Genomic DNA, 18749 nt, shown 5'->3' with positions numbered 1-18749 from the left:
TAAAATACAACTTCTTGTTTCTGAAAACATAAGAGCTTGAAATGAAGTACTTACTAATTCATCTTTGTAAGTTTTCAAAGGCTTAGTGCCTAAAAGGAAAACAAGCAGTCACACCAAGACAAATAAAAAATAAATATCCTGCCAGAATGATCAGTAGTATTTTAAACTTATTTTTGTTTCAAGTAATTGATATATTAGTGATGTAAAGTGCAAAAGTATTTAATGTTAATAAGTTACCCAAAACTGCCTCTCTACCCAACTTCATCAATCTTTTTGGCAATATTTGGTTTTATATTTTCTCCAGCCTTACTTGATTTTTGTGGTTATTTTCTTTCAAATAGATATAGACCCCCAACATTTCATGTACAAGCATGGTATGATGAAGTCAAAGACTTTAGCTACCCATATGAACATGAGTGCAACCCGTATTGTCCATTCAGATGTTCTGGTCCTGTATGTACTCATTATACACAGGTTTGTTTTGGGTATATTACACTTTATTCGTTTAATTTGAGTTCATGTAAACTAACAAAGTTTTTGTGTGTGTGTGTGTGGGAGAACTTAGGATACTGAACATTTGCCTTCCTTATGTCATTTATATGGTTATTAAAAATATATTAATATTGATTTATGTAGAACAAGCTTATAAATTTTTATAAACAAGAATAATTATCGAAAAAAGTACAGACATTTCCTTAAAAATATTATTTCAATGATTTTACATATAAAATACTTTAATATGACCCCAGTAAGTGCAAAAGGGAAGAAATTCACCATCTTCAAATTCAGATGTCAATTTTTTTATTTTCAAAAAATAAAAATATGGTTTTATTTACCATGACATTCAATATTTACATGTGTGCAGCATTTATCATGTTTTTAAGTTTTCAGTGTTTGGATTGGGTATTGGACATGTTCTAAAACTTCTAAATCAAACAACAAATGGCAGATTTGACTAGATAAAGCTCACTACAGATCTGAGTTTCTAGAATTTCTATGACTGATTATTAGTGACTATAAAGCAAATGGTTCTGTATGCCTTTGCATGGGACAAGATTAAGATCAGTATTGGACTCCCTGATAGCCAGTGGCACAGTGAAAATGTCACATTGTATAAGAAATTTGAACACCTAAACTTTTGCTCCAGTACTTTCTGCTTTAAGATGAGAAATTCTGTTCATTTGGTAGGTAAGTTTCTTCACAGGAAAATTAATACGGCATTTAGGACTGTGAGGATGTAACATTTGAATTATTTAGTAATAAATAAGATGTTTATGTCTTATATCTGGATAGAGTTATAAACCTGTGCATCTCTTTTTTTTTTAAAGTTAAATTAAGTATTTCCCCAAGTCTCAGGAAAAATATTGTTTCTGACATTGCCTCATTTCATTTTGAATAGTAACTGTTGGTTGTCCAGTTCACTTTTATGCATTTTCTCTCAGATATGTTGCTGTCTTACTTCATCTCAGCCTACTTTTTCTAAGCCTTGCTTTTCTCTAATGTAGGTGGTGTGGGCAACAAGTAGCAGAATAGGCTGTGCCATTAATTTGTGCCATAACATGAACATCTGGGGGCAGATATGGCCCAAAGCTATCTACTTGGTGTGCAATTATTCCCCAAAGTAAGTAAACAAAACACTACTTGCATATGTAAGTATTTCTTAACAACATAAAAATAACTTTATATTTTTGATTTTTTTCCTTATTTTCAGTGTGTATTATTGAGTAAACTGCATTGTTTTAACTGAGTTTATGTCATATGGCAACAATTATGGTTGTCTAATGTGTAAAATTGGTGCTTAAAAGGAATATGAAAATTGAAAATATAATCTTTGTAAAGATAGGAATCATAGTTTTAGGGCTTCAGTTTTATTTATTGCACTACTATATTGTGTAAATGTTTAATAATTTTGGTTTATTAGAGATGAGAAACTATAGACCGAGAAATGTATTTTCACCTATGTAAAGACCCTTCAATTAATTACATTGAAAATATTGTACAACTGAACTTAGGGTCAAATCTACGTCTAAAATCTGTTTTTATTAAAACAAATGGGATATAGATGAATATTCCATAGCAGAGGTTAGTGTTTTGCAGAAGTTTGGTTTTTCAGTTTTTAGCAATATACATAACACATTATTTAGAATATTTTCAAAAGAATGAGGTAGCAGTGTATGTTTAAACTTAGTAATGAGATATCACTTCCCATCTGTCAGAATGGCTATCATTAAAAAGAACACAAATAACAAATGTTAGTGACGATGTAGAGAAAAGGGAACCCTTGTCCGCTCTTGGTGGGAATGTAAGTTAGTGCAGCCACTGTAGGAAAACAGTATGGAGGTTTCTCAAAAAACTAAAAATAGACCACCTCTTAATGGAGTGGATTATCTTTTGAAGGGGAAACTGGTGGGGCCACGCCCCCTACAAACATGGCCGGCCCTGTTCTGCTTGCCCACCTAGTTTTGGAGGAGGCTGTAGAGAAAATCTGTGCTACAAAGGTATGTGATATTGTGTTGTAATATTCAGTTTGATTTATATTTTCATCCAACTTCTGCATTAATTTGTGTTTGAAAGCCCAAAGCACATTTAATTATTACATGAAAAGTTTCTAGAACTCTATTTCAAATATTTAGAAGTCATTTAAAATATTTTTTTAAAATTTATAATATTAATAAGTCTATTATACCAACATGTATTTAAAGGAAAGATTCATGATTATTCCAGATAACCACTTAATTCTACTTTGAACTTATCCCAGAGTGACAAGTATATTTTCATTCTTAAAAGCCATCTTGATATAGTGTTGACTAGAATTATTTCCATAAATGTCATGATTTCTGAAGAATTTAGCAGTTTAACACAATTTATTTTAAGCACTTTAAGAGTTTTTGCCTAAATACCTATCCATGAATCTTACTGAACCATGCCCAATGAATTATACTAATTCTCTGCTTCTTACTGCAGAGTATACAATTTGTCATGCCAAAATAACAACAACAACAAAATATATATATATAATAGTATTATAAAACTGTTGTAAAAAATACTGTCTCAAATGTACTGGATGTCCTCAAAAATAAATATAAATATGATGTCCTTTTTATAACACATGAAGATAAAACTTACCTGACAAAGCTTTGTGAAAGTCATGCTTTTTATTGGGCATCCAAGTGAACATTTTTACACTCTTGTACTACTTTGTTCTTAATGATGACTAAATGAAGAATAATGCAGACCAGGTGTATTTGAAAATATGTGTAAATGCAGCCACTTTTCAGTACTTATAAAGAGATATCTTTTTTCCTTAATGATTGAGTGCTCACTAGCTATAATAAGTAGACAAGAAGTAAGCATATAGTTCACTGTGTAATATGAGCCATTTTTAATTCCTGAAAGCTTTTTTCATTGTGCCTGAGTCTGTTTTCCATCCCCCAAACCTCCAACCTGCTTGCTCCATTGCCAATGACCACAGTGTCTTACTAAAGCTGACTTTCCTCTGAATTCATACTTCCTTTTTCTAGATTCTGAATTCTTAGACATACATGCAAATAACCACATTTCCAAAATGTGCCCCTGTCAAGCCCTTAATACAAGCCAACCTGGAAAAAATATTAAATTCAAAGTTTGCATATTTTCCATTGTTAAGTTTAAATTTCTGCACATTGAATTTCCTTCTGCAGTAGAAACCTTTCCATGGAAACTGATATTGTGGTAAATAGCACAATTCTCCTTTCAGGAGAATTTTAAATGTGATCCTTTGGAGAATTTTAAGTGTTATCCTCCTGAAAATATGATTTCGTTTGAGAAAACAAATTCAAATTCACTAAGCCCGACTTCATTAGATCACTGTGTAGACCTCATGATGTCATTATGAAAGGTAATCACTGATACCACTTTAAAATATAAGTAAAGTTTAGAAATGATTCCATTTAATGTTAGCATAAATGAGTCAAGGGCTCAGAGGTTTATGCATCTGTTTTATTTATTCCAATTCAGTATGTAAGGTCACCACCTTAAGCCAAAACTTGTGCCAACATACAGTACTGATTTTTCTAGTATCTTTCAGCGTTAAACAGGCATATAAAGGTGTATCATGGGTAATTTGTGCACATTTAAGATGGATTCATATTTCCTAAATCCATTCTCTCTAACAGAAGGATCAGATAGCTATTACCCTCCTCAAGAAGAAGAAACAAATGAAATTGAACGACAGCAATCACAAGTCCATGACACCCACATCCGGACAATAGCAGATGATAGTAACAGAAACGAAGTCATAAGCACACAGCAAATGTGTAAGATCTCCGCATTATTTATATTTTAAAGTTTACATTGCTGGCATATTCAACTATATTTTATTAATCTGAACATTTTTAGAATGGCAAAAACTTGGCGTTAGACTGTATGGGATGAATTAGAGCAGCTGTTGCATCATCTAAATTATTATTATTTTCTAAATTTTAGCTCAAATTGTTTCTTGCGAAATAAGATTAAGAGACCAGTGCAAAGGCACAACCTGCAATAGGTAATATTTATTATTACTCTCAAAATTAACTGGCAAGATATAAAAAATATTTTCATTCTATATGGACATTCAGAGAAGCTAAATTTTGTTCCCCATTTCTTTTATTTAGATATGAATGCCCTGCTGGCTGTTTGGATAGTAAAGCTAAAGTTATTGGCAGTGTACATTATGAAATGGTAGGTATTATAAATGTCATTATTTGAGGATAGGATCCTTTCATATAATATTTTGATTTTTTAATGGGAAAAATAACAATTTATATATGTATAGCTATTTTGCTCAGAATTGTTTAAAGTCATACATAGTAACAAGTTGTATCCTATGCAGAATTCTTATCATTTTAACATCCTTTTATCCCTTCCTTTTCTCCCAGCAATCCAGCATCTGTAGAGCTGCAATTCATTATGGTATAATAGACAATGATGGTGGTTGGGTGGATATCACTAGACAAGGAAGAAAACATTATTTCATCAAATCCAATAGAAATGGTGTTCAAACAATTGGGTAAGTACCTAAATAATCCTTTGGACCAGAGGTTTTAAGTTGTAACAATAAGTTACATTCATTTAGAGCAAAGCATAGAAGAATTTAGTTTATAAAGAGAGAAGGTAATTTTCAAGGTTCATTTCAACTACATAATTTCCATGGGCAAAAAGAAGGAAAAGTATCTGAATTCAAAGTTGAACCCTTTTGCTTATAAAGATGATGCTAACATTCTAAATTTTCTAGTTTCATTAAGAATGTACAAATTTATAGTTTTTCCCATTGTGAAGCAATACATTTTTCAGCTATGATAAAAAGTGCCTGAGAAGGCTAATTGATTTGCATATTCTTCCTGCCCTGTTTGGGAGAATTATTTATTTCATGCAACAGTAACTTTGTTAATAAGATAGATTACTAGGTAAGAGAGCATTTTGCGAAGTCTCTAAATATGTAATACACTATGTCACCTTTCTTTTGTCTGTTAAAATGTGATTTGACCCAGTATAAAAGCATTGATTAACTTTTGAAATGTTTGTCATATTAAATATACTAAATGTATTATTATAAAACAACATATTTTCATATATACTCTATAGAAAGTAGAAAAATGTAGGCTTTTGAAATATCTTTGTAGTTTCTCTTTCTCCTATCTAAAATAATAGACATTATTGAACCTCATAATGGAATGCCTTTTCTTAGGAAATATGATAGTCTCCCTTCCTTTGTAACTGAACGATTGCATGATACTCCACAGTATAGAATTCATAATGATAAGAATTTGTTAAGAGTCCTTGTAAATTGGTGGAATGATGCCCCCTGTATACAATTTTATTCAAAGGCCTGATGTGTGGTTTTTAGCCATTAGTGATTAATCTCTTAAGTAAAAGCTTTACAGAAACACTTATGGATTAATTTATTCACTCAACAGATAGTTATCTTAAATAAATAATAAATATTAGTTTTTAGCTTTGGTAAGCCAAACATTGGGTGTTGCACTAAAGAACATTTATTTCCTATTATTTACCTTTTTCTTTTAACTTGTTTTTTTAATTGTTTATTATATAAACTCTCTTGAAACGTGTGTGTGTCATATTAAAGTACCATCACAAATAAGCATTACCTTTTGCAATAGATGTTTTTTATGAAAGCCTGGGTATAGATAAACTAATTAAAATACCTATTCTTATATTCTTGCTTTTTAATAAAACATATAAGGAGGAATTCATTCATTTATTGTAGACATTTTACTAGATACTAGGGGGAACAAAAAGATGAATGATACATATTCCTTTAAGGTCCTTATTATTTAGTAGTCTTTTTACACTGCCTTGTATTGACTATTTTGAAAGACTAAATTTTTGCTTCCATGGTAACAGGGAATGAGTATATTGAGAGTTTTAATTTTAATAGGAAACAAATATATAGATATAAATGTGTATTATTTTATGCTATTATGTATAAGTTTTTGAGATTGATAATGAAGAGATTTTTCTCTGATATCAAGAATGGTATTTATTTGCCTCATACTTGAACGTAATATGAATTTAGCATAAAACAGATGATTAATTCTTATACTGCTACATGTCTAGATATAGAATTCAAAGTTGAACCCTTTTGCTTATAAAGATCATGCTAACACTCTAAAATTTCTAGTTTCATTAAGAATGTACAAATTTATAGTTTTTCCCATTGTGAAGCAATACATTAAATAAGAACATTTAAGAGAATGTTCTTAAATAAGAACATTTAAGAAAAAATCAAACATTCATAGACTTAAAAAATATAAGAATTTATGTTGATGGTGATGCATGTAAGATGTTGACGATTGAAATTTTTATGTTTTTATCTTCAGCAAGTATCAGTCTGCTAATTCCTTCACAGTCTCTAAAGTAACAGGTTAGCACTTTTTTCGTCTTATTTTCTTACCACTCTGTTGCACATTATTCTTTCTAAAGGATTTGCTTATTGTTTTGTGTTTGAATTCTTCAGTTCAGGCTGTCACTTGTGAAACAACTGTGGAACAGCTCTGTCCTTTTCATAAGCCTGCTTCACATTGCCCAAGGTACTGTTTTCTAGATTTTCTCCATTTTTAACCTGTAAACAGGGGGCCTTTTACCCTGGATAACTGCTTTTGCCTGAGATTCTGGTGTCTCTAGGACTCAGAAGATGTATCATCTTGAACTGCTAGCAGCAGGGAGCAATGGACACCACAAACTGCATGCACTCTAGGCACTCCTAGTGTAGTTTCTCCAAAAAATGTGTGTGTGTGTTTTTTTTTTTTTTTTTGTCTCCACGAAAATCTTTATTTTAGCATTTAAAAGAAAGAATCACATGTTCATTCCCCTACAGCTTTATGAGGCTTGGCCACCCAGTAAGTTACAAGTTATGCACGTCAGGCACTTGTCTGGTCATTGCATGACTCTTTAATGGATCACATCAGGGCCAAGCAGCCCCTTTCCCTATGATTAGATGTAAAGGCAGGTACTGTTAAAATGTGTCAGCATTTTTATTCAAAGCATAACGGAAGTTGTAGACGAAGGAGTGTTTACTAGATCACTATCTACATTCTCACAAATATATAACAAGGTGTTAAAACCAGAGACTAGAACTCAGACAAGCAAAAAGCTCCTGCAGTCTTTCTTTGACCTGAACTTGCCTACGAAGAAATGAACTCAGTTTGAATCTACTGATCTTGGCCTTCCACAGACCAAGTGCTAAATATGGTTAAGGTAGAGCGTGCACAGCATGATCCTAAGGGCAGAACAGCTGGTTTTATCGCCATAGGGTGGGCAGTGAATGCGCAGCAGTTCTCAAATGCAAAAATAAAATTTTATAGTCAATGGGGACACCCTTCCTCCTACAGAAGACATTTTTTATAAAAATCAACCTTTAATTCAAAGTTATAAAAACTCATTCATTTATTACTTATATTTAAGTGGTTCTGGTTTAGATGCTAAAGTGTACTGTGTTATACGAATTTTAGGAACATGAAACTTAAATAAGAAATGTAGGCATTTCTTAAAAACTGTGTTGAAGAAGATCGGCTTCAATTGGTAAAGGTAGTTGCAATGAAGTTTTGTTTTTTTTTTTAAGAATACTTTTAGGAAACTAATTGATACTTTTATCAAACAATGATTTTCATATAGTCATTTTGTTGAGACTGATTTACTATGTAGAATGAATTATGTTTTTTCCAGTCTTAGCTTTGATTTCCTTTTAGTGTATGAGTGTGTGTACTTGCGTGTGTGTATGTGAATCCAGAAGAGCCAATCAATTTAAATAAGTGCCACTTGGCAGTTTCTTAAACTCTGGGAGTGAATTTTTAAAAATATCATGTGACTGACTGAACACTGATAATTGGACCCTATGTTTAAATAAAAGAACTTTTGGAAACTTTGAAAAAAGGCGCTGAAGTATCAGGAAGGGAGTAGGATATCTGGAGAAAGAACATTTCCATTCAGAGGGAAAGATAAACTCAAAGGCCCCGAGGATGAGATTATTCTGTATGTTTGAAGAATAACTATTAGGCCAGTGTGACAGAAGCTGGGTGAGAAAGTGAAAGAGGGGTAGGATATAATGTCAGAGAAAGACAGAATACTCAGGGCTTATTGGCTATTATAAGGATCCTGTCACTTGTTCTGAATTAGATGGAAAGCCACTAGAATATTTGGAGCAGAGGAATGATATGATTAGACTTGTATTCTTCAGTGTAAGTGTGTGGCAAAATAGATTGGAGGGGGCAAAATCGGAAGCAGGGAGACCATAGGGGAGCCTATTGCAGTGAGCTAGATATTGGAAGATAGAGCTCAGAGTTACAGTGATTGAGGTGCTTAAGGATGCTGTGATTTTATTTCAGTGTACAACGAATAGAAATTGGGTTGAATATTAGGTTGAGGTAAGGAAGGGAGTTAAGGATAGAATAAAGGTATTTTTTGGCCTGAGCACCTGAATAATGGAGTTGACATTTATTGTCGGAAGCCTACAGAAAGAAGATATTTGCGGACTGGGTGAGAAGATTAGGAATTTGGTTTCAAATATGCTAAATTTGAGATATTTATTAGGTCTACGTGGAGATATTCAGTAAGCAATAGGACATACAGATTTAGAATTAAGAGAAGAGGTCCAACTAGAGATACAAATTTGGAAATCAATAGTTTATAGATGATAATCAAAGCCATGAAATTGGATGAGATACCAAAGATGTGAACATAGAGAAAAGAACCTATGAGATGTCTGTGGCAGACAATGATTCAGTTTTTCCAAGTTATGTGTTTACTAAATTCTGCAGTCATATTGGGTACCAAATTCCCAGATACTGAGAGAGAGATACTTCCTGATGTTTCTTTCTGCTTTGGATACCCAAATTAGAAAGCTTCCTGGCTAAGCTTTTTTTTTTTTTTAAAGAAAAAGAAAGAGAAAAGAAACACATCTGTGCCAAAAGCTGGAAGTAGGTAAAGTAAGCAGAAGCAATTGTGCTTACTGCTGGGATTGTACAATTGACCTATTTCAGAAGGAAAACATGTGTATATATACACTGGAATGCTACTCAATCATAAAAAATAATGAAATTTTGCCATTTGCAACAACATGGATGGACTTGGAGGGCATTATGCTAAGTGAAATAAGATAGAGTAACACAAATACTTTATGATATCACTTCTATATGGAATCTAAAAAAAAAAATACAACAAACTAGTGAATATAACAAGAAAGAAACAGGCTCACAGGTACAGAGAACAAACTGGTGGTTACCAGTGGGGAGGTACAGTATAGGGGTAGAGGATTAAGAGGTACAAACTATTAGGTATAAAATAAGCTGCAAGGATATATTGTAAAACACAGAATATAGCCAATATTTTATACTAACTATAAATGGAGTATAACCTTTTAAAAACTGTGAATCACCATATTGTATACCTGTAACATATAATATTGTACATCAGCTATACTTCAATAAAAAATAATGAGTAGGATTTAGAATGCTGAGTTTACTTTTGTGTATGCATGTCTATGATCTTACTAATAAGAAAGACTGAAATAACCAGCTACTTAATATTTGTAAGCATGTTTTTATTTTTTAGAGTATACTGTCCTCGGAACTGTATGCAGGCAAATCCACATTATGCTCGTGTAATTGGAACTCGAATATATTCTGATGTAAGTACCCTAATCTATGCAGCTCTCAGTATCTATCTATATGCATGCACACGTGTTTAAATGTATATATGTACATTTCTATACAGAAAAAGGAACAGATTCTGTGTTGATATACATATTCTCGGAAAGGTCAATCATCAGTAACACTAAAAACTAAATATCTATATGCAAATATGCATGCATAATCATTTATCTTAACTAAATTTTTCTTCGTATCCTATCTATGTCTCTTATATCAGATACTAAATGAAATAGCTTGGATGCATCCTTGGGAAGGAAAAAGCATTTTATTTTTCTTTAACCTTCCTTTTGGTTCTTCAGTACTTGAAGTATAAACTGGATAATTAAGAGTTTGTCAAATGTATGAACAATATCTCCACTGCCAAATGGGCATTTAGCATGTAGCATAGAATCAAAACCAGGTAATCATTAAAATACATACAAAAGGAAACCAGTTGAGGGTGTATTGTAATGGATGCCAGGACTGGGGTTGGACGAGGAAGATTAGCTGTGATGGCTTCAGGGCCGATAAGTGCTTTCTGATCCAGGTTTCAAGTGTGGGTTGGTAAAGAGGATTAGTGCACATTTTAGGTGGGGTGAATGGCACCTACAAAGACATGGAGATGAGGTGAGAGCAAGTGAGCTGAAAGTGGGTGTGACTTGTAGGTTTGCTTGTATCTGAGCTGGTGAGATGTGAAGCTAAAAGGGGCTGCAGCCAACTTAGTGTGAGGGATGGAGGGAGGGATCCGGCTCTTGAAACATGTAATTGGAGAGTCTAAATACATGCTGATAAGTTTAGATTTTATGTGGCAGACATTTGGAAACCACTACCAATATCTAATCCAAAGAGTTCCAAAAGAAATATATTCTTGATGTACTTATTCAGTAGAATACTATGGAAATACAATTGTGAAGAGTCCTGAAATGTGAGTGTTACCACCACTTGGTGAATTCATTTCGGTTTCAGGTTTTTTTGTTTTTCAGTTCAGCTTTACCGTTAAAATTATTCTCCGAATCTAAGTCTCTCTCCCAGCTCCAGGTTTGCAGTATTCTTATCTGCAATTTCAATGTCCTGTTGGTATCAGAATTTGGTAGTCCTCACAATTTGTGCTTATCTTCTTGTCTCTGAAAACATGCTTTTTCTAATTTTTCTGTGAACATCATGGTCATTCTTTACCTTCTGAGTTATTGCCACTTTCTCTGTGAAGTGTATTGCTGGTTCTCCTAACCCAAGTATGGTGTTGCTTTTCTTTTTTATAAATTTATTTACTTTTTAAACTTTTTGGCTGTGTTGGGTCTTTGTTGCTGTGCGTGGGCTCTCTCTTGTTGCGGCGAGCGGGGGCTACTCTTTGTTGCGGTGCGCGGGCTTCTCACTGTCGTGGCTCCTCTTGTTGCGGAGCGCGGGCCCTAGGCACGCGGACTTCAGTGGTTGTGGCACGTGGGGTCAGTAGTTGTGGCTTATGGGCTCTAGAGCTCAGGCTCAGTAGTTGTGGTGCACGGGCTTAGTTGCTCCGTGGCGTGTGGGATCTTCCCGGACCAGGGCTCGAACCCGTGTCCCCTGCATTGGCAGGTGGATTCCTAACCACTGGACCACCAGGGAAGCCCGGTGTTGCTTTTCTTTAACCCTATTACTTTGTTTTTTCCTTTTATTTAGCACTTAACTGATTCTGTTAGGCGTTATGATTGTTTCCCCACCTCTTTTATTAATTTTTAAGTTTCTTGAAGGCAGCAGCTGGGCAAATTATGCATTATTTTTTCATCAACAATTTTACATGTGCCAAGATGTGAACAAGACAGGCCTAGTTCCTGCTTTAACAGAATTTAGAGTACGCAGTGATATCAGACATTTGGCAAACACCTTGAAACATAAATGTTTGTTTAAAAAAATTAATAAATATATATGAATGAGGAAATCTAGAATCATCAGAGATTTCCAAAGAAATCATTCTTCCCAGTTTGTCCCCTTAAGTAAAAAAACTTTTAATTTTACTCATGTCTGGTGAAAATCTTTCAAAATATCCTATACACTTCTGTACCTATAAGCCATCTCTTTGCTAGAGTTCAGGTTTTTATTAGAACTTATATCCTGAGATCATTTTATCTTTCTATCTCAGTGAAATGGGGTAAGAAATTTTGTATTACTATGTAGAACAAGTTGAAAATATATATTTTTTATGTGCTAAATACAGAATCAGAGATTCAGCCATTAATTAAGCAATCTTCCCATCCCTTACAAAATACATTATCTATTTAAATACAAGATATGGAAAAATGAGAAACAATCTATCAATCTCCCTCTGTCCCCCATCTTTCTCTCTTTCCATTTATAGAGTTACAACTTGTACATTCTATTGCTTTCAGCTTTTATTTCTCATTTATGACAGATGAAATTAATTTCTGCATTCATTAAAAATGTTCCACTGTTTTCACAGATATAGTTTTTTCTTTTCGTGGTATATTAGTTCTTACAATGTGCGGGTAGGAAAAGAAAAACTCTTCTGACCTTTGAACTCAAATCGTAATGCCTGCTGACTGCATAGTTATGGGCAAAACAATAGTTTCAAACCATATTAAGTGCTTGGATTTAGTGAATGTTATATCTAAGCACTTTTATTGCCTTGGGAAAAGTGCTGATGATAACCTTTTAACAGAACAGGATAAATACTGAGAAGTGTACAGTTATTTTTAATTCCATCTGTTATGAACCATATCGGACACAAATATTAATTCAGTGAGGGACTTTAAATGGTGAATAAAATGTGTCCTCAGAGTAAGGATATGGGGTTTTGGATGTATGGTATTTTGTGATATAGCAAAAACATGAAAAGTATTAGACAGCTTGGCATTCGGTCTCTCTGATCTAATAAATACTGACTGATGCCAGAGTTCAGAGCACAGTAATAAAGCAAGGTCACGTAAGATACACATGCTTATGTGAACTTAGAAAAGCACATTAGGTCACTCACATGTGCATAGAGATAAGAAAAGAATACACCAGTGGGTTCAGAAAAGACCCATCGGGATATGGGGTAGATTGCTTTATACTGAAACAGTTCAAGCGTTTCATTTTGTAGGATTTTGTCAGGCTATGCTCAGCTATTGACAAATTTTGGTAGAACATTTGGATGAAAGCAATTGTCAAAATCTACAGAAGACTTTAATTGGCCAAAAGAAAAGCGTTGACTTCTAGAATTCAGTCGTGTTAAAAAAATGGAAAGCGTTTGTTGGACCTGAGACAATTTTCTCCTTTATAGAAATTCCACTCAATTCAGATTATATAACTGGTACAATGCAAAAATAGAACTTCCTTAGTACCTCATGTCAGACCATTCAAACCAGAGTGATGTACATTGCAAATCTAGGTAGAGTGATGGTTATTCTTCATCTTTTTTTCTTCTTGGGCTTATTCTTCTGGGCAAGTTTTCTCTACATAGGTTATATTATCTAATAGGAAAAACCTCCTCATTTAATGTATGCCTGTATTTTGGAAAAGGGACTGTAGAGATATACAGAACTATGTTTGAGTTGCTCAAAGTCAAAACTGAATATAAATGAGGTCCAGATAATACCCCCTGTGAACGTTTGGTCGGAGTGACCTGAGTAGGAACTAGCAAAGGCTGAAATTTAAGAGTGATAAGTAGGCCCTTGAAGAGATAAAGGAGCTAATTTGCATTTTATTGCTTGGACAGTAGTAAAAGCTTGCTGTTTGGACAGATTAGCTGGTGAAAGGATCTTATCCTTGCAGCCACCCTTAAGATCTACCTTCAGGTGCGACTTGCTTGGCTCTAACTTTGTGTCTTTTAAAACATTCCTTTATGCACAAAACATCATCCTGTAACTGCTCACTGGGTATCCACACAGAGACAGATGTCAGCGACCTTGTGTCCAATAGAAGAGTAGGCTGGACAAGTTCAGCAGACGTTTTCTAATGATGGTGGTTTTTTCCTTTCTTCTTCAGCTGTCCAGTATCTGCAGAGCAGCTGTACATGCTGGCGTGGTTCAAAATCACGGGGGTTATGTTGACGTGATGCCTGTGGACAAAAGAAAGACTTACACTGCTTCCTTTCAGAATGGAATCTTCTCAGAAAGGTAAATAAATTGATATATATGTTTATAAACATATATATATTTAGATATATCATCTTTCCCATTATGCTGGCTTTACAACCAACTCTCCTTAGCATGGCTTTGAGGTTTCGTGACTGAGCCAGTGTGCTTCCTTTGCACGCTGTGTAATAGTACATCTTCCAGGGATGGGAGAAGCTGCAGTACCAGAGATGCCTGTCTCCTGCAGGCTTATAAAAATCAACATGAAAATCGGATTATGAGTCAGAACCACTCTTTTGTTAATTGATCTTATAATAAGGAAATTTCTTTCATCCTCTTTTAGATTTTCTAGGTTAGTTTTTACATGTAACTCTTTCTAGGTGAGCGAGGCACTGAATATTTCTCTACTCCAGTTATCTGACAAAGTATTTGACCAAAACAATGAGTCTGATTTTCCCCGGCACCAAATTCTCTTTTTGATTGGAAGTTCGATGCCGAATATGATGTAAATGAACTCTTTCAGGTCATCTGGTATTTGGCTCATTAGTAGTATATATTTCAGTGGTTTGAGAAAATTCATGTGACTTACTTTATTGAGTAATAATAAAAGTTAAGAGAAAAAAACCCTGTAGTGATTTTTTTTAAATCATTGGTACTTGGGGAAGTAATATTAAGTCCCGTGTATTTTGTATAGATACAGATAAATCCCTAACTTTTAAACATTTACTAGGTTCTTCAAAATTGCCAGTGGAGGGTTTGCACATATGGTAAAGTTTCTGTAAAGGACACAAAAGGATATGCCATGCAGGATACCTAGATTGCCTTCCACATAAGCCATCCTCATAAAATGACAGCTTTGTACTTAGCATCTATTTTCAGATGAGACTGTATCAGGAGGCCATTGTTAAGGAGGTGGCTTCTCCACAGCCTGACTTAGCTGGCTCATATCAATGCCCTAGAGTACTAACTTACCGTTTCTTAAGTCTGAAAAAATGTAAATTGTATTGCCATCATACTTAGTAATATTTTTAACATCTAAAAAAAATTTAGTGAGGAAATTTAATGGTCAAACCTGTAAGATCCTGAGAATTTCTTCACTGAAATGTAAACAGACACACAGAGCTCACTCCCCACACCCTTCCCCCATCTCTCTCCTTCTCTCTCTCTGTCTATATATATGAAAGGCACAATATATAAAGTAGATGGAGTTATAGAGTATGAGATGCAGTTTTATAAGCTAAACTGAGTAATGTGGCTTCATTTACCTGTCATATTTCTTAAATTTATTTTAAACCTATAAGGTAGATGATATCCTAAGAAAACTGAGAATAATAATTATTTATGAACATCTACTATGAATTTTCCAGATGCTCGAGGGCCCTTTAAGTATATTGACTCAGCTCTACCAGTAGCCTTACAAAGTCGGTTCTCTAAACTCTAATTTACAGACATGTTAACTGAGGCTCAGAAAGGTTAAATGATACGCCCAACGTCATATAACTAGTCAGTCTCAGAGCTCAGATTCAGAACTAGTTCTGTTGAGTTCAAAAATGTGTATTTTTCTGGTGTATCACTGTGTAAAAAGACACTTTCCAGGGCACTTTGTCAGTTTGTTTCCTACAAATAAAAATGGCTTTCAATTAGCTGTCTACTTGTATGAAAAACCTGGCTTGTGTATGTGTGTGTGTTTATTGTGTAATGTTGTGTGTGCACACTTGTGACATTCTCATCTCTTCTTCTAAAATTCTCCCCTTTCTTTCCTTACACGTGAATAAATATGTAAAAGAAATTGCACTTTGTCTCTCTCTTAGCATTTGTGTTTATCTCTAAAAGCTTTTTTGTATTATTAAGAAAATAATACTTTATGCAAAAAATATGGACTTCACAAGTTTACATTTGATTAGAATAAATAATAATTAATGCCATTATCAACCAGTTTTAACTTGAGGCATTTAAGCAAAACATACCTTGATTAATATTGTCAAATAAAATATAAATAATTTAATAAAGAGTAAAAGGAATGGTTTTGCATTGCTTTAAAGTCCTGTTTTAAAATACTTCTGAAATGAGATTGAGTGCTCTGTGTGTGTGTGTATGTTTCCATTTCAGTGAAGAAATACTTAGGACCTTCCAGATTTGACCATTAAATTTCCTCACTAAGATTTTTTTGAAACCACAGATGTTAAAATATTAATAAGTATGCTAGCTATATAATTTAAATTTTGTCAGACTTAGGGAATAATAAGTTAGTATTCCAGAGTATCTCTTAAGTATCTCCATCTCTTTAACTTGCAGTTAGCTTTTAACCATGCCGGTCAGTTGTAAACCTGTATCTTAGTATTTCCCCAGTAAAATGGCATAAGAGCCACTTAACTGTACTTTATTGGAACTAAAGGTGGTAATATATGAAAACATGACCTGAAATCTATAACGTTCTATATAAAGGACTATTATTACCACTATGCACCTTACATTTTTTTTAGCAAACTTGTGTACAGCCAAGATTTTAAGAATTATGTCATCCTCACTCAAGCTTTCCAATAACTATAAATCATAGTAGTCTAAGAAAGTTGGCCATCTGGATTCATAGAGCTGCTTTCTTGACTGTCATAAGAAAGCATGATTTGTTTGAAGGATTATATATGGAGATGACATCAATACACTCTGTGTATTTTTTGCAGTTTACAGAATCCTCCAGGAGGAAAGGCATTCAGAGTATTTGCTGTTGTGTGAAATGGAACACTTGGAGGAGGAACACTATTCCAAATGCCATATTTCTGAAGTTTGTATAAAACTGTAACATTACTGTACAGAAGATATCATCTATTTTCAACCCCCCATGAGTGTCAAATGCATATAAATTGTGATAGACTACGTCTATAAAATAAAACATGGGACATTATTAGTTTAGGGAAAAGTGATGAATATGTAATGGTTTTAGAAATCCTGTGTTAAATATTGCTATATTTTCTTAGCAGTTATTTCTACAGTATTACATAGTCATAATTGTTCTACATTTCATATGTTATATTATATGGTGCTTTGTATATGCCACTAGTAAAATGAAACTAAACATTGAATGTGAATGTTCCTCAGAAAATCATCTGGTGCATTTAAAAACAATAATAAAAATAGTAACTCTAAAAATGAAAAAAACACATACTGCATTTTCCCAAGTTCAATGCTATGATTACCTACTCCATATAATATCAAATTATTTTCCACATAATACCTGTATAGTTTTTCTCTTTTATTAAGTTTAGGCATATAGAATATTAAGTCCTGATATTGCACTTATTTTGTATAAAATAATTCCTTAATATCCAAGTGAATCTGTTAAAATGTTTGATTTCTTGGGAACGGTCTTAATAGTAAATGGAATTACGTCAGAGTAGTGGTACGAAAACATTTCTAGTGATCATATAATAAATGTAGGATTAAGCATGGGCAACCAGAGCTTTCTATGTATTGTTCAAACTGGGGTCACACATTTATATTGTATCCTGGCAAATACTCCTGCGGGCCAGGAAGTATAATAGCAAAAAGTTTAACAAACATGAACTGATGTATTGCATCACCATTGCCACTGATTTTCTTAATGGTAAATGGCCTTGTGTATAAATGTTGCCATATTATGGTATCTATAATGGTGATATATTTGTTTGTATGAAAAATGTATTGTGCTTTAAGACTAAAAAACTGTAAAATGTTAATTTTGGTAATTTTTTTTCTGCTGGTGAATTTACTCTTTCCTTGTAAACATATTAAAATTAATCATGTTTCAAAGTATTTTTTTTAGTCCCCTTTGTATCCTTATTTTGATTTAGAAATCATTTTCAGTTAACAAAATTATTGTAAGTCTTTTGAATTTGGGTTTTGACATTAATCTAAACAACACCCCTTATATCAGATGTTTCAGAGTCACCCTGATTATTTAGTTATTTGTTTGTGAAAGACGAGACAGACAATATATATTTAGAAACATTATATTAAGGGAAATTTCGAAAAAGAGAGATTTATTTATAAACTAGAAGGAAGGAATCTGAAAGATACAAAGTGATTATGAAAAATTGGCAACAAATACTTCAAATATTTTTAGAAAGGAAATGAGTAGGTGTTTAGGAACAGATAAAAGAGAGATAAATTACAGGAGGGATCAGAGAAAGCAAGAGATCTGGATTATACCAAAAAAGGAAAGAAAAGAGGGGCTCACATAAACAGCTGCTGGAGAGGCAATTGGTGAAGAAACTAACATCATGATCAGTTATCAAGTATTGGCTGGGAATTGGTTCAAAATGTAGGTAATCAAAAAGTAACCATTTATATATTAAAAATGTCAAAACTTAAAGCAAATTTTGTGGGATCATATTTTTTTCCAAAAGACACAGACACCTTCCTAAATACTGTGATTGAAATGTAAACACATATAGTGAGATTCATCTTCTGTTCCTCACTCCTCCCCGCCACCCCGAGTAGGGACGCCCCATTAATTCTGTCAGTATAAGAATTGTTATATTTGTCTCTCGTTTAGCTATTC

General features: G+C 33.5%; 1 protein-coding gene across 2 annotated transcripts in view; it reads left to right on the top strand.

The window, feature by feature from the left end:
* The window catches only part of CRISPLD1 (cysteine rich secretory protein LCCL domain containing 1), a 44377-nt gene extending 26433 nt beyond the window's left edge, over positions 1-17944 (top strand). For both annotated transcript variants that reach the window (XM_079901914.1, XM_079901913.1), the window contains 12 exons: positions 342-474; positions 1506-1621; positions 2398-2498; positions 4155-4295; positions 4465-4525; positions 4635-4701; positions 4899-5029; positions 6861-6904; positions 6998-7070; positions 10090-10165; positions 14124-14254; positions 16894-17944. In XM_079901914.1, the coding sequence (XP_079758040.1) occupies positions 342-474; positions 1506-1621; positions 2398-2498; positions 4155-4295; positions 4465-4525; positions 4635-4701; positions 4899-5029; positions 6861-6904; positions 6998-7070; positions 10090-10165; positions 14124-14254; positions 16894-16945 (1126 nt within the window). In that variant the 3' untranslated portion in view covers positions 16946-17944. The remainder of the gene's footprint in view (positions 1-341; positions 475-1505; positions 1622-2397; positions 2499-4154; positions 4296-4464; positions 4526-4634; positions 4702-4898; positions 5030-6860; positions 6905-6997; positions 7071-10089; positions 10166-14123; positions 14255-16893) is intronic.
* The last annotated feature ends 805 nt before the right edge of the window (positions 17945-18749 follow it).

This window comes from Stenella coeruleoalba (assembly GCF_951394435.1).
Source record: "Stenella coeruleoalba genome assembly, chromosome: 17".
NCBI lineage: Eukaryota > Metazoa > Chordata > Mammalia > Artiodactyla > Delphinidae > Stenella > Stenella coeruleoalba.
Note: the sequence above shows the minus strand (reverse complement) of the source record. Positions and strands in the feature narration are given on the sequence as shown.